This window comes from Antechinus flavipes, chromosome 1 (genome assembly GCF_016432865.1).
Source record: "Antechinus flavipes isolate AdamAnt ecotype Samford, QLD, Australia chromosome 1, AdamAnt_v2, whole genome shotgun sequence".
Classification (NCBI taxonomy): Eukaryota; Metazoa; Chordata; class Mammalia; order Dasyuromorphia; family Dasyuridae; genus Antechinus; species Antechinus flavipes.
Window position 1 is genome coordinate 341,180,273 of NC_067398.1, and position 19,159 is coordinate 341,199,431.

At 49.6% G+C, this 19,159-nt stretch overlaps 3 protein-coding genes across 8 annotated transcripts in view; 1 reads left to right on the forward strand and 2 right to left on the reverse strand.

Annotated features, from left to right (window-relative positions):
• Positions 1 to 15,502, forward strand: part of BAIAP3 (BAI1 associated protein 3) — a 34,422-nt gene extending 18,920 nt beyond the window's left edge. The window contains exons 11-33 of the mRNA XM_051969404.1: positions 1,688 to 1,795; positions 2,478 to 2,570; positions 3,376 to 3,479; positions 4,297 to 4,420; positions 4,714 to 4,838; positions 5,407 to 5,497; positions 6,225 to 6,281; positions 6,469 to 6,566; positions 7,039 to 7,090; positions 7,780 to 7,910; positions 8,535 to 8,658; positions 9,141 to 9,284; positions 9,455 to 9,547; positions 9,668 to 9,859; positions 9,962 to 10,030; positions 10,678 to 10,757; positions 11,461 to 11,569; positions 12,209 to 12,280; positions 12,517 to 12,597; positions 12,691 to 12,835; positions 12,967 to 13,090; positions 13,368 to 13,573; positions 13,722 to 15,502. Of these exons, the coding sequence (XP_051825364.1) occupies positions 1,688 to 1,795; positions 2,478 to 2,570; positions 3,376 to 3,479; positions 4,297 to 4,420; positions 4,714 to 4,838; positions 5,407 to 5,497; positions 6,225 to 6,281; positions 6,469 to 6,566; positions 7,039 to 7,090; positions 7,780 to 7,910; positions 8,535 to 8,658; positions 9,141 to 9,284; positions 9,455 to 9,547; positions 9,668 to 9,859; positions 9,962 to 10,030; positions 10,678 to 10,757; positions 11,461 to 11,569; positions 12,209 to 12,280; positions 12,517 to 12,597; positions 12,691 to 12,835; positions 12,967 to 13,090; positions 13,368 to 13,573; positions 13,722 to 13,822 (2,523 nt within the window). The 3' untranslated portion in view covers positions 13,823 to 15,502. The remainder of the gene's footprint in view (positions 1 to 1,687; positions 1,796 to 2,477; positions 2,571 to 3,375; positions 3,480 to 4,296; positions 4,421 to 4,713; positions 4,839 to 5,406; positions 5,498 to 6,224; positions 6,282 to 6,468; positions 6,567 to 7,038; positions 7,091 to 7,779; positions 7,911 to 8,534; positions 8,659 to 9,140; positions 9,285 to 9,454; positions 9,548 to 9,667; positions 9,860 to 9,961; positions 10,031 to 10,677; positions 10,758 to 11,460; positions 11,570 to 12,208; positions 12,281 to 12,516; positions 12,598 to 12,690; positions 12,836 to 12,966; positions 13,091 to 13,367; positions 13,574 to 13,721) is intronic.
• On the reverse strand, positions 15,261 to 19,155 carry TSR3 (TSR3 ribosome maturation factor). Its single transcript, XM_051969423.1, has 6 exons — positions 18,982 to 19,155; positions 17,460 to 17,676; positions 16,946 to 17,139; positions 16,615 to 16,788; positions 15,828 to 15,891; positions 15,261 to 15,678 (listed from the first exon to the last, which is right to left on the reverse strand). Exons 1-6 carry the CDS (start codon positions 19,112 to 19,114, stop codon positions 15,504 to 15,506), a joined length of 957 nt encoding a protein of 318 aa, XP_051825383.1. The 5' UTR covers positions 19,115 to 19,155; the 3' UTR covers positions 15,261 to 15,503.
• Positions 17,578 to 19,159, reverse strand: part of UNKL (unk like zinc finger) — a 143,186-nt gene continuing 141,604 nt past the window's right edge. For 4 of the 6 annotated variants that reach the window (XM_051969412.1, XM_051969411.1, XM_051969410.1 and 1 more), the window contains one exon: positions 17,635 to 17,676. The gene's annotated coding sequence lies outside the window, so the exon portion shown is untranslated. Of the gene's footprint in view, positions 17,677 to 19,159 lie in introns of all 6 variants that reach the window. The other 2 variants (XM_051969409.1, XM_051969413.1) reach the window with 2 other exon arrangements.

Genomic DNA, 19,159 nt, shown 5'->3' on the forward strand with positions numbered 1-19,159 from the left:
TATAAAACCTTGTGTTCTAAATTTTTTCTCCCTGTCCTTCTATCTTTCCTCTTTCAAGACAGCAAGTGATCTGGTATAGGTTAAACATGTGCAATTCTTCTAAACATATTTCCATATTTGTCATGCTGTGCAAGAAAAATCAGACCAAAAGTGTAAAAAAATGCAAGAAAAGGGGAAAAAACAAGCAAGCAAACAAACAAATACAATACCATGTTTTGGATCCACATTCAGTCTCCATAGTTCTCTCGCTGGATGTGCATTAAACTTTCCAATACAACAAAATACCATGTTTTGGATCCACATTCAGTGTCCATAGTTCTCTTGCTGGATGTGCATTAAACTTTCCATTCTTTATTATTTTGTTTTATTTTTTATTTTGATAATAGGTTTTCATTTTTTAATTTATTTTAGAATGATAAAGTTAGTTTATTTTTTTCATTTTTTAAATTATAGCTTTTTATATACAAAACATATGCATGGGTAATTTTTCAACACTGACCTTTGCAAAAACTTCTGTTTCAACTTTTCCCCTCCTTCCCTCCACTCCCTCCTCTAAATGGTAGGTGGTCCCATGCATGTTAAATACAATATATGTATACATATTTATACAGTTCTCTTGTTGAATAGGTTCTTATTTTCAAAAATACATGCAAAAATAGTTTTCAACATTCAACCTTGCAGAACCTTGTGTTCCAAATTTTTCTCCCTTCCTTTTCCTCACCCCCTTCCCCTAGACAGCAAGTAATCTAATATAGGTTAAACATGTGCAATTCTTCCATACATATTTCCATGTTTATCTCACTGCACAATAAAAATCAGATCAAAAAGCAAAAAAAAAGAGAAAGAAAAAAAGCAAGCAAACAACAACAAAAATGAAAATGCTATCTTGTGATCCACAGTCAGTCCCCATGGTCCTCTTTCTGGATGCAGATGGCTTTCTCCATCTTTTAGAATTGGCCTGAATCATCTCATTGTTGAAAAGAGCCACATCTATCACAGTTGATCATCACATAATCTTGTTGTATACAATGTTTACTTGGTTCTACTCATTTCACTTAGCATCGGTTCCATCAAGCCTTTATTCTTTTTTTAAAAATTATATTGTAGCTTTTTATTCACAAGATATTTGCATGGGTATTTTTTCAGCATTGACAATTGTCTTTATTCTTTTTTATATGAACTGTTGTCTAATCATGGCTTCCCCATTATAAATTTGTTGAGTTTCCTTGGGGGACTCTTGTTTAGAACTACATTACTGTTATTGAGAACTACATATATTGTTATTAAGGTATCTAGCTGCCTCATCAGAAATATACATTTATCCATATCATATCATTTCATATACAAACTTATATTATAAATTTTATATTATAAGTAATGTTTTAGATTTAGCGCATCTTTTCAGCCTGTCTCAATAGTTATCCTTCCCAGTCTGGTGTTATCTGAGAATTGAGTAATCAGGTTTTTTCTGCTCTCATACAAGGCACTGGCCACAATGTTGAATCCTGGGGCATGACATCCTTCTCTCTCAGATGAGGTGTCAGCCTGGAGCACCTTGAAAGGTCCTTGTAGATCTAATATATTCTAGGATGCTGGACATGGTTGTAACTTGAAACAAGGTAGCTCTGTTTTTGCAGGAAAGTGAAAAGTTTTCTTGCACTCCATTGTCAGACATTTTTTTCTGCAGGAGATTCCTGTGACAGGCTTAGACAAATGGTTCAGGTTGGAGCCTCGATCAAGCTCTTCCCGTGTCCAGGGAGACTGCCACCTCATTCTCAAGCTGATCACTACACAGGTAGCAGCCTTTCCTTTCCACTCACACCCTGAGAGCAGGCAGGGAGACCCTACACCTGGGCGGGGATGAAGAAAGTTCCCTCTGTAGTATCCACAGCTGTTGGATACTACAATTTCTAGGGTTCACAGCTGCTCCATCAGGACTTTGCGAATTCTCTTTTCCTGTCATGTGCTTTCTTGGCTGCCTCTACTTTCCTCCTCTTTCTTCTTTCTCTTCCTTTCCCTTTCTCTCATCCCTTATATCTCTCTCTACCTTTCCCTCTTGCCTCTTTCTTTACTTTGTCCTCTTCTTTTCCTAGCTTCTCTCTCCTCTCCCATTTCCTCTTTATTCTTATTCCATCTCTCTCTCTCTTTCTTTTAGTCACACCCTTTTCCTTTCCTGTTTTCTCCCCTCTGGAAATTTTCCTGTAGGTTCTGAGGTCAAAGGGAGAATGCATTTCCCACCTGGAAGTACTGAGTAGTACTGAGTACCATTATTTGAGTTGGGATGTGTGTGTGTGTGTACTCACATGCAGGCAACTAGGGAACCAGTAGGTGGTAGATCTAATGGGAAAAAAGGGGCTGGGTGTTGGTGAGAGCCATAGTGGACAATGCCTGGGGTTAGAAGAAATGCTGGGAGAGGGGCAATGGTGCCCCTCTTTGGATGGTAAGCCAGTGGGGCATGACATGGACTTCTATTTCAGAGAGATACCAGCATGAGCCGAAGGATGTCGGGTTTCCAGGTGCATGGGCTGCTCCTCAGCCAGCTGCTTCAATTTGAACATGGCCAGGACCAGGTAGGGCTCAGGGACCGCTGCTTCTCTCCATAGGTGGCTGGAAGAGTGGAAGGTTATGTAAGAAAGGAAGTAAAGACTTCAGCCTGAGGCTTGAAGTCCCAACCCTTCCTGTTCCCCTTTCTCTCCCAGGAAAAATGATGTTAAGGAATAGGTCTATAATAAGCTCCTTGAGTGCCTATTCTGTGTGTGTGGTGGGGAGGGGCAGTCCTTGCCCCTTAGGAAACTCATTCTGGGGAGGTATCCCAAGAGAGGCTATTCAGGTTTGCCAAGGCCAGAAGTTACCAGGGCTAGGCAAGGACGAGTAAGGGACATCATGGAGAGGGACATAGTGAACGACACTTTGTGGATCAGAGGTACTTGTTCTGTGACATGTTAAATGAGTCACGGTAGATAGTAACACACTGTGGTATGGTTTCCAAACTTTGCCAAGGGAGCAAAGTGTCCTGATTCTGGTTGAGAATAATTAATAATAATAATAACAACAACAACTTTTCTATAAGGCATTAATGTTTACAAACCACTTAGCTGACCACTATCCTCTGAAACTGGAAATATAAGTTCCCATTAGTATAAATAAAGGAATAGAGGCTCAGAGAAATAAAAAACTTGTCCAGAGTCTCAGCCCTAGTAAATGCTGGAATTAGGAACTGAAGCCTGCAGTCCAACTCTTGGTCCACCAGAAGTCAGAGGAGGCAGGGGGCTGAGCGTCAGTGGGGGCAGGATGAGGAAGGACACGTGAGGGCCTTCTCGTCTCTGTTCCATTCCTTCCCATCATCTGCACCATGTTGGGCGCTTGCCTTGGCAGCCAGAGGCCTACAGCTGGAAGGGAGAGCTGAGTGGGCCTGCGGTCACTATTCTTTCCCACCACGGGACCCAGACAGACCTCTCAGCTCTGCAGCTTGCTATGATGTGAGTATGGTCCAGTCTTCTCGCAGGGAGGCTGCAGAGACTCAGAGAGGTTTCCTGCCATTGCCCAATGTGTCAGGCAGGGGAGGGCGATGGGTGGGGATGCACAGGTTAAGGTCAGAGAGGACAACCTCAGACCAGAGAGCCAAGCAGCGGGCAGCGATGGATGGAGATGGCCGGGGGGAAGAGTACAGGACTGGGGAGGGCAGAGAAGGAAGCAGCGGGCAGCGATGGATAGAGATGGCCGGGGGAAATTGTACAGGACTGGGGAGGGCAGAAAAGGAAGCAGCGGGCAGCGATGGAAGCAGCGGGCAGCGATGGATGGAGATGGTGGGGGAAAGAGTACAGGACTGGGGAGGGCAGAGAAGGAAGCAGTGGGCAGCGATGGATGGATATGGCCGGGGGAAAGAGTACAGGACTGGGGAGGGCAGAGAAGGAAGCAGTGGGCAGCGATGGATGGAGATGGCCGGGGGAAAGAGTACAGGACTGGGGAGGGCAGAGAAGGAAGCAGAGGGCAGCGATGGATGGATATGGCCGGGGGAAAGAGTACAGGACTGGGGAGGGCAGAGAAGGAAGCAGTGGGCAGCGATGGATGGAGATGGCGGGGGAAAGAGTACAGGACTGGGGAGGGCAGAGAAGGAAGCAGTGGGCAGCGATGGATGGAGATGGCAGGGGAAAGAGTACAGGACTGGGGAGGGCAGAGAAGGAAGCAGAGGGCAGCGATGCAGAGGGAGCAGGGTAGGAGGGTGACAGGCACCCAGCAGGTGGCGGGGGGGGCAGGCCTTGCTGATGGGCCGGCTGGCTTTTGGGGGGCACACAGACACTGGCAAGCCAGCAGCCAGCACCATCAGGCCTGCAGCTTGGACTATTGCTACCTTCTGGAACTCCTCGGAACCATTCAGGAACAGTGGGGAGAGGCAGCCGCTGCTCTACCCAGAGACCAGGTGAGTGGGAGCTGGATGGTCAGGGAGGGGAGCAGCAGCAGCCCGAGCCCCAGATTGGAGGGAGGAGAGGCCTCTGCCTGTATTCATGCACACACGAATGCCAGTTCCCCTTGGTCTTTGTGCTTGCTGGGGGCTGGGGTAGCTTTATGAGCTGAGAGTCAGGACTCCTTCTCAGAGCTTCTTGTTACACAAGTGCTTGGGACGAGGCTGCAGGGCTCGGTGGGGAGGATGTCCTTCAGCTGCCCCCCGGCTCTGGCCAGGCCCCTGGAGAGAGCAGCTTGTCTCCCCTGCAGGAGGAGAGCCTGGCCGGCAGCTTCATCTCCTTCGTGGAGCACGCCCTCCTGCTGCTGAGACAGCTCCGGGAGCTCTTCCCCGTGACCAACAGCAACGCCATTGGCCGCCTCGAGTTCCTCCTGAGGTGGGCGATGCTGGGCTGGGCGGGGGGGTGGAGAGCCTCCTTACTAAGTACAGCACCGATGTGGTGAGCCCCCCGGGAGGAAGGGAACCACCAGGCTGGCCAACGAGGGAACAACTGGCCCAGGCTGCAAACAGAGCAGATTAAAACTCCTAGGCCATCAATAGCAAGGTCAGGGCCAGGAGTGGCTGCTGGGGCCTTTCAGCTCCGGGAAAATAGGGAGCCCCAGTTTCCAAAAAAGAAAGAAAAAACCGAGTGAGAGGGATGAGGAATTAGTGACTGTGTTGGGCCTTAGTGAAATAATTACTGAGAGGGATGGGCTGGGGTTCAAGGAGGAGGAAGGGCTCTCAGTAAGAAGGATGGAGCTCTCTGAGGTGATGAGGGCTCTGAGAGGACGGGAGGATTCTGAAATAATTCAGAACTGGTTATCCCGGTTTCAGGAGTTTTGCTGAGGCCTTTTTAGATGGCTTGGTTATGTGAGGGAAACTTTTTTTTTGAGTTTGGAAAACCTGAATTTTCATCATGGTAGGCAGATGGGTCAGGGATTTCTCATGTCTTCCTCCAACCCCAGGTGTCTTAGTCAGATTCACAGCCTCCAGCCCTTTCGCATGGTCTGCCCATTCCAGAATGAGCTACATGTGGACATTGCCACAGCCCTGAAGGTAGACGTGACCCCTGGATTTCTCTCCTCTCTTCTCCCATCTTCTTCTTATTCTTTCCCTCTCTTATATCCCCCACTCCCACCGGAGTCCCTGCTCCTACTGTGTCTCAGCTCCTCCCAGCCTCCTAAGGGTCCCAGGGGTCTTCCCCTCTCTCTGTGGAGCTGGACCACCTGAATCGGGGCCAGTGGGTCCTGCATATCTAGCTCAGTTTCCCAGATCCTCCATTTCTCTCTGTATGTCTGCTATTTCTCAGGAGGTGTTTTAGCCCAGCCCCTCCAGCCTCATTCATGGTTCATTATACACTCAGTACTACAACACGATTTTCACACTTGGGACAATTAGCAAAATTCAGATCTCAGGGCAAGCAGCATGAAACCACCTTCAGCTTGAAAACTGTAATTCCTGATGTGATAAAAATAAGTCAGGAGTTATTAAATTCAGTTGAGTGGGAGGAAAAATTCCTGTAGTGGCTTCTGTTTTGTCAGAGGAGCACATGGAGCATTTTTGCCAGCCCTCCAGATTGGTGTCCTGAGACAAAGCTCCTGTAACTCTGCTCTAGTTCTGTACACACAGCTTTCTTAAGATAATGAGGGATAGGAGTTTTTCCCACAAGCCTCTCATCCCCCACGCGCACACTCTTGAAGTCTATTGAGCGGAGTCTAGACACTCTAAATGATACCTATGTACTTTGTCACTTTTGAAGCTACATCCTGGTTTCTTTTTTCAGAAAGGAACTCAGGACTGGTACGAAAGACTCCAGAGAAGCTGGAGCCCCCTGGGAAAGGTAGAGCTCCCAGTTTGGGGCCTGAGTTCTCAAAGACGAGACCCAAGGGCCATGGGTTGTGTTGTTCTGCATGGGTTTGTGAGAGTGTGTGCTCATAAATGCAAGTGGACATATTTCTGCAATATCTGGGCGGGCGGGTGGGTGTCCTGGGCTCCTCAAGGGCAATGAGAATGACCTCTTACTGCAGCCTGGGCTAGAATGTCTCCCCGGACTTATCAGCCTGGCAGATGCCGTGTACGATGACTTACAGGCCAGCCACAGCGTCTATGGGAAGCTTTTTGTCAGGTGAGGAAGGAGAGAGGGTGGGATGGGAGGGAGGAGGCAGAGGGAGCCAGAGAGAGGGAACAAGCAGAGAGGGAACACACACACACCCCAAGGACCCTCCCTCACAATGGAACCCTGAGAACTTGGATGATGTGCCATCTAAATGTGAGGCGGTCCTCCCCGTCACAGGAGGGGGGAGATGGCAGACGGTCTCTAAGACTAATTCCGTGATTTACAAGGTCTCGACAGCGAGTTGCGGCAGAACTAGCCCAGAAATGTTGGGGTCCCTGCGCTGCTGAGGCCGGGGGGTCCCAGGGAGTTGATCCCCGGAGGACGGGGGGGATAGGAGTCTCTTTAGTTGTGTCTCCTCGTGAGGAAGGCCGGGACGCAGTGCCAGTTTTGCCACCCCTCAGGCGGGCTCCCCGCAGGCTGAGGAGGAGACTGGCCAGGCTCCTTCCTCCTGCCTCAGCCAGATCCATCCTTGCTCCCCCAGCATTGTGAAGGTTGATTTGTTCGGCATCACCTACCGGCAGCTGGAGAAGCTGGTGAGCAACCCCGGGCAAGGCCTCCCTCCCAGATCCAGACTTAGGGAGGAGGGAGAAAGGAGGGTCCTCTGCCTTCCTTCGTCCTAAGCCTGAGGAGAAAGGGGGTGAGAGGGACACTGCCTCCGTTCACTAGGAACAAGGAATCCATCTTCCAGTATGGCTGGGCCACAATAAGCATGACCCTGAAAAAGCTGCATGTAAACAACCCTATTTTAAATGTGTGAGGTGGGGGGGAAATGATGGGCCATTTGGAAGCTTTGTTGTGATTACCAGAGTAGTATGCCGGACGCCACTTGGTTAATCTGTCTTGTAGGTGAATTCGAATTTTCATGAAGTAGGTTTGCCCACATGGCTCCATCCTGTCTCCCCCATTCTCTCTCCTCATCCTCTGCTATTTCCTCTTCTCTCTTCCTCTCTTTTTTCCTTGTCTCCTTTCCCCAGTAACTTTTCCTTCCTTTTCTTTCTTTAATCCATTTCTTCTCGCTTCCTTCCTCTTCCCTATGCCTCCCATCCCCTCTTCTCTCTCTTTTCATTCTGTTTCTTTTCCTTTCCTTTCTCTTCTATTTTCATCATTCTCCCTTCCTCTTCTGGCCTCCGCTCTCCATGGTACTGAGCTGCCTGAGGCAGCCTAAGTTGAGACCCGTGGGCCTGGCCAGGGCCATTCTCAGTGGGTGTCCTCTGTGGAGCAGGTGGCTGAGGAGGTCCAGGCTCCGGTGGAGGAGCTGAGCGCGGGGCCGGAGCCGGGTAGTGCCCCAGGCCTCTTTGAGCTCTACATCACCCTGGCAGAGATCCAGCGCCTGAGAACCCACCTCCTTACCAAGTGAGTGAGTTTGTCTCTTCAGTTCCAGCATTCTGTAGTCCTAACCCTTGTACCCAGGGGATGTTGGGAGGAAAGTGTTCAGTAGGCAGTAAGTTATACAAAAGTAAGTTCTTATTCTCCTTTTTCCCTGATAGATTAAGGTTTCTTCTCACTCTAATAACCTGTCATATGCCTCCAGAGGGTGGGGAAAAGTTTGGGGCAGGGGTTGTTTCTGGAAGATGACAGCTGCCTGGGACTGCCATTTCCAGGCCTATGTTCCTCATGCCCCAGACCCCCTCAGAGGTTCTCGCTTTGCCTATATGACCCTTCCTTGACACCTTCCAGTCCCTCCTTCCCTTCTGGATTTAGTCTCTTAGACCATACCCTCAATATACCCCCAACCTTCAACTTGGAACCAGCCTTCTGGTTCTACACGCTGTCCTCTTCCAGGAAGTCCTCCTTTATTTGGACCATCACAAATCTCTCTCCCACCCCTACTTTCATTCCAACCCCCAATTCCATCCTAAACAATGAGAAAAAAGGGAGGATCTCACATCACCTCACAACGTCCTTGGGGGTGACTGAGGAAGGCGGAGAGAAGAGATCAAAGAGCCCAAGCCTTTAGCCTGTCCTTCCTCTGCCTAGGGACAGCCCTGCCCTGGCCCTGCCAGGCTTCCACATTCAGTTCCTCCCAGCTATCCGCCTGTGGCTGCAGACCCTTAGGGATAAGACTCGTCAGCGACTCCAGAAAGCTGTAGATGTGGACAAGGTAGGTGGTGAGGCTGGGATTCCTGTCGTCCCCTTGCATCATCCTTTGCCTTAGCTGGGGAGACAGACAGACTTAACCTCCTCATCTTCCCGCGCCCCACCCCAGCCCAGGAGATCCCTTTTGGGTGAAGAGGGCAGCATAATTGGTCTCTTTATCCCTTCTCTCATAGCAGAGGCACTGAGGTCCCAGGAGTTATGTGGGGGAAGAAATTCATTTGGTCCTCTAAGGCCGATTTGGGGGGGCTGCTAGGTAACATCGAGTTAGAGAGATTGGATTCAAATTCTGGTCCTGCAACTTACTATGATCTTGGGCAAGTTACTTTATTTAAATGTTTCCTTCTCCATAAATGTGGAGATCGGACCAGATAAGGCTTCTTCACCTTCTGTAATCCCAACGTGCCTTTGGGGGGGGGGGTCTGCCCCAGGGAGCAGCCCCAGGGCATGAAGCTGGCTGTTTTTCTGTCTTACCTCCACCCACCCCAGCTGGAGCCCGTGGACGCCACTTCCAAACACAGCAGCTCAGCCGCCGACGCCAGCCTCTGCTTCTCCCAGACCCAGGAGCTCTGGGCCCAGCTGGCCTGGCCGGAACCAGCCGAGGCCCTGGACTTAGTGACTCAGCTCGCGGAGGTGAAACCCGCAGTGAGGGAGGGGGGAAGACACAGACGTGCCCTAGCGAGCCTCCAATTTGAGGGGGCCTGGTCCAGGAGAGCAGGGGCCAGGGGAGGGGAGAAAAGCACTCTTTGGGGGGGCTCTGGGTGTGTAGGACAAGTGGAAGGCTTATTTCTTCTCTCCCTAAGGATATCTGTGAGGCTGCTCTATACTACCCAGAGCTGGTGCGGAAGAAGGTGGACACCCGGCCCCTGGCCCTGGGGGAAGCAGTGAGTGAGCCGGTGAGCCCGATGGGGTGGGGGCTTGGTGAAGGAAAGGGGGGAAACAAAGTCACAAGGCAAAGCCCGATGATAGGGACAGCACTGGTCACCGGTCACCCATCCCCTTCTCTCCTCTGCCAGCTTTGCATTGCCCTGAACAATGTGGAACACGTACGAAAAGCCACAGGACAAGTACTTCGGGGGCTGGAGTGGCCCGAGCCAGGTGGGGGATCCCCGGGGGGCCTCCCCAGAGCCCTGAAGAACCGACTGCTGGCCATGGATGAGGACCTTCAGAGAGAGGCCCGGAACATGATTGCGCACCTGACGGCCAAGGTGGGGCAGGGGCCTGCTGTGCCCACAGGGCACTCCCTTTGGGGACACTTTTCTCCCTCGCAGCCACTTACTTTCTCATTCCTGCACCTCCCTTCCCCCTAGATGGTCGGAGACATTAAGAAGTATGTTCAACATATCAGTTTGTCGCCAGACTCGATCCAGAATGAAGAGGTAAGTGCCTGCACGTGGCCAAAGCTAAGATGAACTGTATTCCACTCCCTGGCCCACCGAAATGGACATTCACGTGTCCGTTATGTGCCAGGCGCCATGCTGTGTTTTATAAACATGTCATTCGATCCTCACCTCCCCTGGTTTTATCCACGTTTTACAGTTGAAGAAACTGAGGCAGTAAAAGTTGTGACTTGCCCAGGGTTAGGATGTTTGATGTAGAGTTGCACTCGGGCTCTAGCTCCTGAGCCATCTACTCCCTCTAATAGGGGCTAACAGAAAAACAGTCCCTCATGTCCATATCCCTGAAGGCTCAAATCATCTACAAAGGTAATTGATGGTGAAAATATGATCCCTCTTCCCAGATGGGAAAACAGACATTCCAAGAAGGGGACTGACTTGCTTACATTCCCCGGACAGTAGGGGTTGGAGCCCCAAGTCCAGGGTTCTCCCTGTAGGGAAGGAGGGCCTGATGGAATTGGGAGATGGGCCTCAGGGCCAAGGAAACCAGCACGGTCTCGGTCTGCGGTGGAGAGGCTGGGCTGGAGGGGAGAGTCAGGCCCGCCCTGCTGGGAGGGGGAGGCGGGAGATGGCGTTTCCCCCCACCCCCCCTCCAAGAGGTGATTCCTGTTCACTGGGTCTCTCTTCAGGCTATAGCCCCTCTCATGAAATATCTGGATGACAAGCTGATTCTTCTCAGTGACTCCCTGGTGAAGGAAAACCTCTGCCGGTATTTCCAGGGCTCCAGGGTTGGCGGGCGGGCTGTGAAGGGCTGCAGTTTTAGGGCTGGAAGGGACTTTAGGGATTCTCTGTAAAACGAGCTCCTTGAGATCGGCACTGCCTTTTGCCTTTCTTTGTACCCCGGCCCTTAGCCCCGGCACATAGTAGGTGCTACTACGTTTCATTTGACTGAATGGAGGGCTTCTAAAGTCCCTTCCACCTGAGCTATGGATGACATACATGAGCCTGCATTTCATTCCACCCCTGCTTCTCCAGACCCCAGGGAGAGGGGCCTTCTCCCCCTTGGCAGGGCTTTGATGTTAGAGACGGTGTGTTCTGCACAGGACGGGCTTTGTGTGTGTGTGTGTGCATCATTGTAGCTGTCCTGGGCACAATACACTGCGGGGAGGAAGAGGCCATTAGGAGGTTTGTTAAAGCAAGCTGAGGGATTGTGATGGGTTAATGAAACAGAAGATCCCAGTTTCTTCTTCCCTAGTTCAGATAAAGGGCCTTCCTCATCGCTTTTCCCCACAGTCCTCCCCAGCGTGGGAGCCGGCTGATTGTCCTTAACCTCCAGTACCAGGCTTCTCCTCAGGGGAGCCGTCTGCTAGAGGTTCAGCCCAGGGCAGATAAAGGAGAGGTCAGCTCCAAGGGAAATGTTTCCTTAGCCCCCCTCCACTATGCACTCCATACACATACACTCTCCTGCACAGGGTGCTGGAAGCTCTCTGGGATCTGCTGCTTCAGGTCATTCTTCAGGTTCTGGGGGCCAACAGAGATGTCTCTGCCGAGTTTTACAGAAGGTTTTACTATACATTGGAGGTAAGATAGGGCTGGGATCGAGGGGGGAGAAGCACAGCTCAGCTGGCAGATGGAGACATTTTGGGGAGCTGTCCTGAAGCGGGGGCATCCCCCAGGATAAAAGGTGCACCAGATGATGGGGAATGGTTCAGTTCAGTACTGACTCTGGCGTGTCTTTACTGAGCCATAGACTGGATTTAGTCCTAAGGGATTTGAGGATATCCCAGGGGAACAGTTGAAGGATTCTTCCCAAATTGTAAGGAAGAATTGAGTATTCCAAAAGAAGCTTCAGGATCACACATAAGCGTTCTTGAGTTGTAACTAAGACAAGAAAGATTCCCTTGGCCAAATGAAGTCAAGGCAGCTCACTCTTGACTGGCTTCTGGAGCACGTGGAAATAGCAGGAGCAGTAGCCCCCGAGAGGTATACATGGTAGCACACTGCCTGCCCAAATTGAAGCCCAGCCTTTTCCATCCATGATAATACTTCAAAGGAGTTTCTGGGGACAGACTCAGTTGTGGAAGAGTTCCAACCGACATTCTGCCTGCCATGGGCCTGGGCTGAAAGGAGGAGCTGGGGAATAGGGAGAAGGTTCTGTATACTTGGGTCTAGCACCCAAGGAGTAATACCCTGTCCAATTTATGCCTCCCCTTTCCTCAGGCCTTAGTGGATTTTTTCCATGCAGAAGGGCAAGGATTGCCCCTGGAGAGTCTGAGGGATGGACACTACAAGGTAAATCCTGGGCAACGGAACTAGAGGCCTGTATTTGGAAGGAGAAATAGTTGACACAAAGGGAAGAGTGGGTGGAAAGCTTTTCTTAAACTCTGGGATGTGGATTCTTTGGGAGCAGAATGTGGTCTTCCTATCATCTCTAGTCTAGCCCTCCTCTAAACCTTCTGGTTTAGTTGGGCAGGGTGGGGGGCCACCTTACAGAGGCCTTTCTAACCTGAGGAACTTGCGATTGACAGACCTTGGAGGAGGAATTACGCCTGAATAAATGCTCCACCAGTGAGTGCATTGAGCAGTATTACTTGGACAAGCTCAAACAGGTAGGATCCCCATCTCTGGCCACAGCCCCTGAACACTTGCTGATCTGGCCCAGTCTGGCTGCCCCAAACCTGACTCTTGACAATCTGGGGCAGGGTGGGGGGACGACTCTCTCCCAGAGATCAATGGAGCAGAATAAGTACGGACGGTTGAGTGTCAGGTGTTACTACGAGGCAGCAGAACAGCGGCTGGCTGTGGAGGTGCTGCATGCTGCAGACTTAATTGCCCTGGATGCCAATGGTGAGGAGGGGACAGGAGCCCCACTCGGATGGGAGGGGAGGGAAGTGTGAAACTTGCCCAGCGCTTGAGGAAATGAAGGGAGATCCCAACAGACGCCCTCTGAGCTCAGCTTCCACTTCTTCCCTTCGCAGGCCTGAGTGATCCCTTTGTCATTGTTGAGCTCTGTCCCCACCACATTTTTCCACTGGCCCGAAGCCAGAGGACCCAGGTCAAGACCAAGACCCTACACCCTGTGTATGATGAGCTGTTTCACTTGTGAGTCCCCAGGAAAGGGCTGGGTTTTTATCTGCAACTGTTTCTATCCTCTTTCTTTTCCTGGTGTTAGCTGAAGGGAATGGGTGCATATGTTCTGATGGAGCCCCTCGAAGTTTATCCTCACTTGTTTCAGGGTCTGCCCACCTATGGTGAGAGCCCAGTGATTTGGTTAAATCATTCTTGGACTGAACTCACTTGGGGGTCTGGTATGGCTGTTTCCCCAACGTCAAGTCCCAGTCACTCGTCTCCACTGACTTTTCTCTCCCTGGTTCCCCAGCTCAGTCCCTGCAGAGCTGTGCCGACATCGGGCGGCCTGCGTAGTCTTCACCGTCATGGACCATGACTGGCTGTCCACCAATGACTTTGCTGGGGAGGCTGCCTTGGCCCTGAGCAACATCAGTGGCCTTAGCAGACCCCAGGTGGGAAGCAGTGTGAGAAGCATGCAGCCAACAACTCTTCACCTCCGCAGGCCCAAAGCCAATGGTAATGACCATTTTTCTCAAACCCTGGCCCTAGCTCATCCCTAGGAAGGCTGATGGGGTAAGGGAAGTCCTAGCCCTTCGAGGAGACCTGGGGGGAAGGAGGAAGCCTGCCTGATTTTGGTTAACTTGGGTTGGATAATCTCTCCTAGTGAAATCAGCACTGAGGATGCTGGAGGGAAGGATGGACAGAGAAGCACAGGAGTTTGTGAAGAAACTCAAAGAGATGGAGAAGAGCATGGGAGACGATTAAGCAGTTTTTCTCTGGATGGTGCTTCACTCACGCACCCCCTTTCCTTATTTCCTTCCCACCCCATACCTCCATCTCTGGCTACAATTATCTACATCAAGGTGTCCGGGTCCATTTGGTCTTTTCATCTGAAATTCCTGGTCAATTCCTTCTGGTGTAACCTCAGTGGTCATCGTGGAAGTCTTACAGGCTCAGCGTTTGTGATGTTTTTCCTTGTTCAGTGTTGTGTGTGCCTCAGTCAGGCACAATAGCTTTTATCTGTTCCTGGGTCAGCTTTGGTTTGATGCCTTTTCTGTGACTATTCCCAGGGCCACTGAGGCCCAAGTCTCTACTTGTCAGTGACAGCTATTGCCCCTATCTTACCCTCTGCTTGGAGACCCCAAAGTGCAACCCAAATGACCCATTCAGGCAACTGCTAAAGCACTCAACGCAGATTGATTGAGGAGGCTTCAAGGTAAACAGATGGTAAGGGCTGGGAACCAAGGAGGTGGAACAGGGGTAAATTCTCTACCTGTTTTACTTAGCTCTGCAGCGCTGTGATGAGCCCAGAGGATAGCTCCCACTGACCAATTACTCCCCAGCTTGAGCCAACCTCTACCCTAATCCTAGACAACTTTCTTCAAAGAAATTCAAGTCTGTCAAATTCAGTAGCCAATTTGTATCACAGGGCCAGAAGATTGTTATCAGATCTCAAATAGGTTAACCCAGCAGAATGAAATTATTGTATATAATCTGCTGTGATCTTATCTAGGAAGCTCTACTGCCAGGGCCAATACCAAGTTCAATGGCTCTGAAAAGTCACAGAAGACTGGAGCTGGAAGGGCTCTTGAGATCACTTAGTACAACCCCATCATTTTATGGATGAGGAAATAGATGTACTGCCTCAAATTACATAGTTAATAAAAGAGCTGGGATACATGCTTTTAGGGTGCCTGGTCTTCTCACCAAACTCTTTCATTCTAGTTCTGAGAAGAGTAATTTTTCTTTGCAAAAAACTGGTTCCCCATGACAAAGTTCTTCATCATCTCACTGGGCACTTAACATCAGGGCTGTATTCCTCACTATATTCTCTAGTTGTATTTTATAATCCTGTGGAAAAAAAAATTATGCCTGGTGCTGTGAGAGCTCTAATTTTTCGGCCACAGAAGATCACCTGCCTCTCTGTTCTTAGCCTAAAGAGCTAGTCTGCAGCTTACAGATTCAAGAGCAAAGCCCTATCTTATATTCCACTTCCAAGAATTAACAATGTAGGGTGCAAAATTCCCCTGACCCTCTATGGCTGACCAGCCTTCTGTCCCCAAAACTAGAAAATTAAAGTTTCAGGATCCAGGCCTGCTCCCTTCTGTAAGACTGCTATGCTCTGAGCAAGGAGCATCACACTATTATTCCATAACAAAGACTCCTAAGGAAAGAGTCATAAAACTAAACTCACAATAGGCCCTCTGGGTTTTCAACTTTATTATGATAGCTCATAGACAAATCCCTCACTCCCCTAAAAATCCCCACAACTTCAGCTGGCTTCAGTGATGGAGAAAATATTAAAACAGATGAAAATGTCCAGTTCTACAATTCCTGAATAGAGTTGGCTAAGTTCACTGATTCCAAGTTTGAACAAATGAATGGGTCTCCATGGTTTCTAGATTTGTAATCCAGGTTTGGCAAATACAGCTGTATTGAGCACTAGTCAGTCTCTTTGTCTTTTCTTGATTCCTTTCCAAACATCTGTGTTCACTGTGGCAGATAATACCTTTTGATTCCTTTCATCAAGGCTTTCATCATTACTGCTGTCTTCCTGTTCTTCATCTTCTTCTTCATCCTCTTCCTCCTCTGATTCTTCTTCATCACTATCATTAGTCATTCTGGAAAGAAAGAAAGTGAATAGTTGGTGTGCAAAAATGCAAAATCAACAACCAAGTTCCTGGAAGACCAGGATGACGTTAGTCACATACCAGATAACATGAAACAGGGTTTTCAGGAGTAAGAACAAAATCAAAGAAGGAAAACCTACCTGGCAGGGACCACAAGTCTATTAGGATTTGCGAATTCTCTACCTGAGTCCACATCAAATGGATCTGAAATGTCAAAGCAGAATGAGCAGACTGTCAAAAATTTCTACCCCATACTCAAACAGGAAGCCCCAACACCTTTGTTCAACTTAACAAGATATCATGCTAAATTATATATGCTATATACAAGGCATTATGCTAAACAATGGGGATATAAAGACATAAATGGTTGAAAATGCTTTTCCTTCTGGTGGAGGAGGGGATACAACATGTACACAAAGAAGGATGGCACAAAGAAAAGAAAGATTTTTCATCCCACTAACTGTTGGTGTTGGAGGAATGATTAGAGAACTTAGAGAGAGCTTCCAAGAACAGCTGAGGAAGACGGGGATTCTGAGAGGTAGCAACAGAAGCAGTGCATTCCAAGGATGGTGATGACTTATATAAACACACAAAAGCAGAAAATGGAATGCAGAGTTCAGGGAACAGCAAGCAGTCTAGTTTGTTTGGAGAACAGAATCCCCAAATGGAATAGTAGGACTGAAATGTGGATGGGAGACAGATTCTGGTGAGTTCTAAATGCCAGACCAATTAGTTTATATTATTTCTTATGGCCAATGGGGATCCCATAAGATGATACTTTTAATTAGGAGGTTGCCAATTATGTGCCAAATGAATAGGTTCAGGTGAGGGTATTTGGAAATTGTTTGAGAAGAGGCTACACAACTGCATCCAAGATGGCCAGCCCCTGTGAAGGCAGGGGAATCAATGGGGCCTGACAAAGCTCACCTATTTCCTCCTCAGGTTTCTCGCCAGCAGCAGCCAGGAACTCCTTTTCAACCTTTAACACATCCTCGGGGCCACTGCAAGCTGCATACTTGTCTAGAAGGTGACCATTCAGGTCCAAAAATCCCTTTCCCCATTTAAATTTTCGTAGCAAGATGATGGCAAGATCAGAAAAGCCTGCCATTTAAGAAAACAGGAAATTTTCATAACATACACCAATCACTTTATCCCAAGTCCCTGAAACAATCCTACTGAAATGAGGGCCCACTAATGACCACAACAGTCCTTCTCCCTTTCACTGACCAGAGGGTCAGTTCTTTATTTCAGAACTCACCCAGGATGCAAAAAGTGGCAGCAAAAGCCTCCACACAGGATAGCTTGCAGGGCCTCCCATAGTTGACAGGGTTGGCAGCCACCAGGTAGGGCAGCAAACGAAGATGGGTTCCTCGCATCTTCCCAAATGGAGTTTCTTCTAGTTTGGCCCATGAGCAGTCAATGACTGCAACTCCACACTGAGCTACCAGCTGTCTACAAGACAACCACAGCAAGGGCTAACTCATCCTTGGAATACAAGAGACAGCTTCCCAGTGTGCCCAACAAGCAAAGCCAATCAATGAGGGGGGTTTCCTGTCCCAACATTTGCCCCCTCCCTCTATGGGACACAATGTGGGGTTACAGCTTGTTATTCAAGGGCTTTAGTATAATCAGGAAATTTGAGAGCAACAGCTCCTGATTTTGTCTGCAAGGCTAGCCCTTAATAGAATCAACAAGCTTCCATAAGCTTAGAAGGTACGGTTCTGCTGACCCTATTAGAGAAGACCCTGCCCCAGACAAATTTCCAGCCATACTTATCTGCCGGTGATACATAGTGGGTGCCCATGGGGCTGAGAATAAGGCCGTTGAACCTCTGATTCAGTCGGAGAGTTCGAACAAGGCCCTGCCGGGCCAGCTTCCTGCCAGTGCATTTCCGGGGGTCACAGTGGCCCAGCTCCCACATGGCCAGGGGGCAAGGCAGTTCCAGCTTGGAGGAGGCACCATCAGCTGAAGCATCTTTTTCTACAGAGGCTGTGCACACATACAGAACACTCAGATACTTGCCCCTTTATAGTGACATAGGATACTTTTGGAAAGGAAAAGAGAAGGTAAGAAAGCTTCCTGACCTTTCCTTCCCATCTAAGAAGCAGCATGGCTTAATGAATAAGACATTATTACATTTGGGAGTTAAAAGGAACTGAGTTCACTTCCCACCTTAAACACTAGTAATGTGACTCTGGGAAAGTCAATTTTGCCATATAAAATGGGCTGGGGGAGAGAAGGACTTGTGGATTTTAAGATCCCTTTCACTTCTAAATTGATAATCCCATCACTCATTCAGATCTCTGCTGCTGTTTTCTGTAACTGAGACTCTCAAACCCTTTGAACAGGATCATGTCAATCTTCCACTCCCTCTCAACCCTACATCTATTCATGGGATCATAGATTCTGAGCTGGTAGTCTGGGATTCTTGTCCTTTTTGTTAGTCTGGTAAAGCCTATGGATCCTCTTCTCAGAATAATGTTTTTAAACACATAAGATTACACGGGAAACCAAGTGTATTTTTTAAAAGCTTTCTTATTCTAGCCTACCCTTTTTATTATACATGAAGAAGTGACTGTGATTCGCAGGGCTACTAAGTGGCAAATTCAGGTACAGACGTTTTCCCATCAGGCCATTAAAAGATTCCAAAACAAACCCGCGGAGTAATCCAGTGCAATGCCCCAGAGGTATCCTTTCAGCAGGAAGTCACTGAACAAATACTGAGCACCTCAAGAGTGCAGGCTGTGGAGCAGAAGCAGTTCGGACAGAACTCACAAGAGAGGGGGAGGAGGGACTTGCCCAAGACCCCTGAGCTTAAGGTGCTTTGCAGCAACTTTTTCAGTCCATGTTCCCCTCAGTCCCACCTCTCTCCTGGAGCTTCGGGACCCACCTCCATCCCCTCTGCCGGTCTCTGAGGGAACCCTAAGGATCACGCCATCGCTGAGACCCCAGATACCCTCCTCTCCCTCCCTACTCGGTCCCTCAGTGCATCTCTATGGAGTCCCCCCGCCCCGCTCCCGCCTCCACCATCGCTCCTCTTCGGCACATCCCATCCCCCGGACCCTGCAGACCTCGCTTCCCACCTCCGTCCCTGGTTCAGAGGACAGCCTTATCACCCACCATCCAGCCCCGGCCCTAGTCCCTGGGGTTATTCTACGGGTCGGCCCGACACCGCGGCAGCTCTGAGGGCCGTCCCACATCTGGGACCCCGAACTTGGCCGCCGCCTGGGATCCCACGCCGCCCGTGGAGCAGCCCTACGCGCCGTCCCTCTCACTAGCGGCCCCGGTGCTCACCGAGAAGCGCCGCCTCAACCTCCTCGGTGAAGCTGTCTAAGGAACGCGAGGCCCGGGAACAGCCTTGAGCCCGCCGGCCACCGCTTTTGGTCCCCTCGGGCCCAGACCCTCTAACAGACTTCTTCCGGCCCATTGCAGGACGGAGAGGCGTGGTTACGGAGAGAAGCTCGACTCCTCC

Coding starts and splice junctions, on each gene's coding strand:
- TSR3 (XM_051969423.1), bottom strand. CDS start 19,114: ATGGGCCGGAAGAAGTCTGTTAGAGGGTCTGGGCCCGAGGGGACCAAA. Junction 15,892..16,614: donor GAAACCTGAGGAGGAAATAG/GTGAGCTTTGTC, acceptor TTGACATTTCAG/ATCCATTTGATGTGGACTCA. Junction 15,679..15,827: donor AGACTTGTGGTCCCTGCCAG/GTAGGTTTTCCT, acceptor CTTTCTTTCCAG/AATGACTAATGATAGTGATG.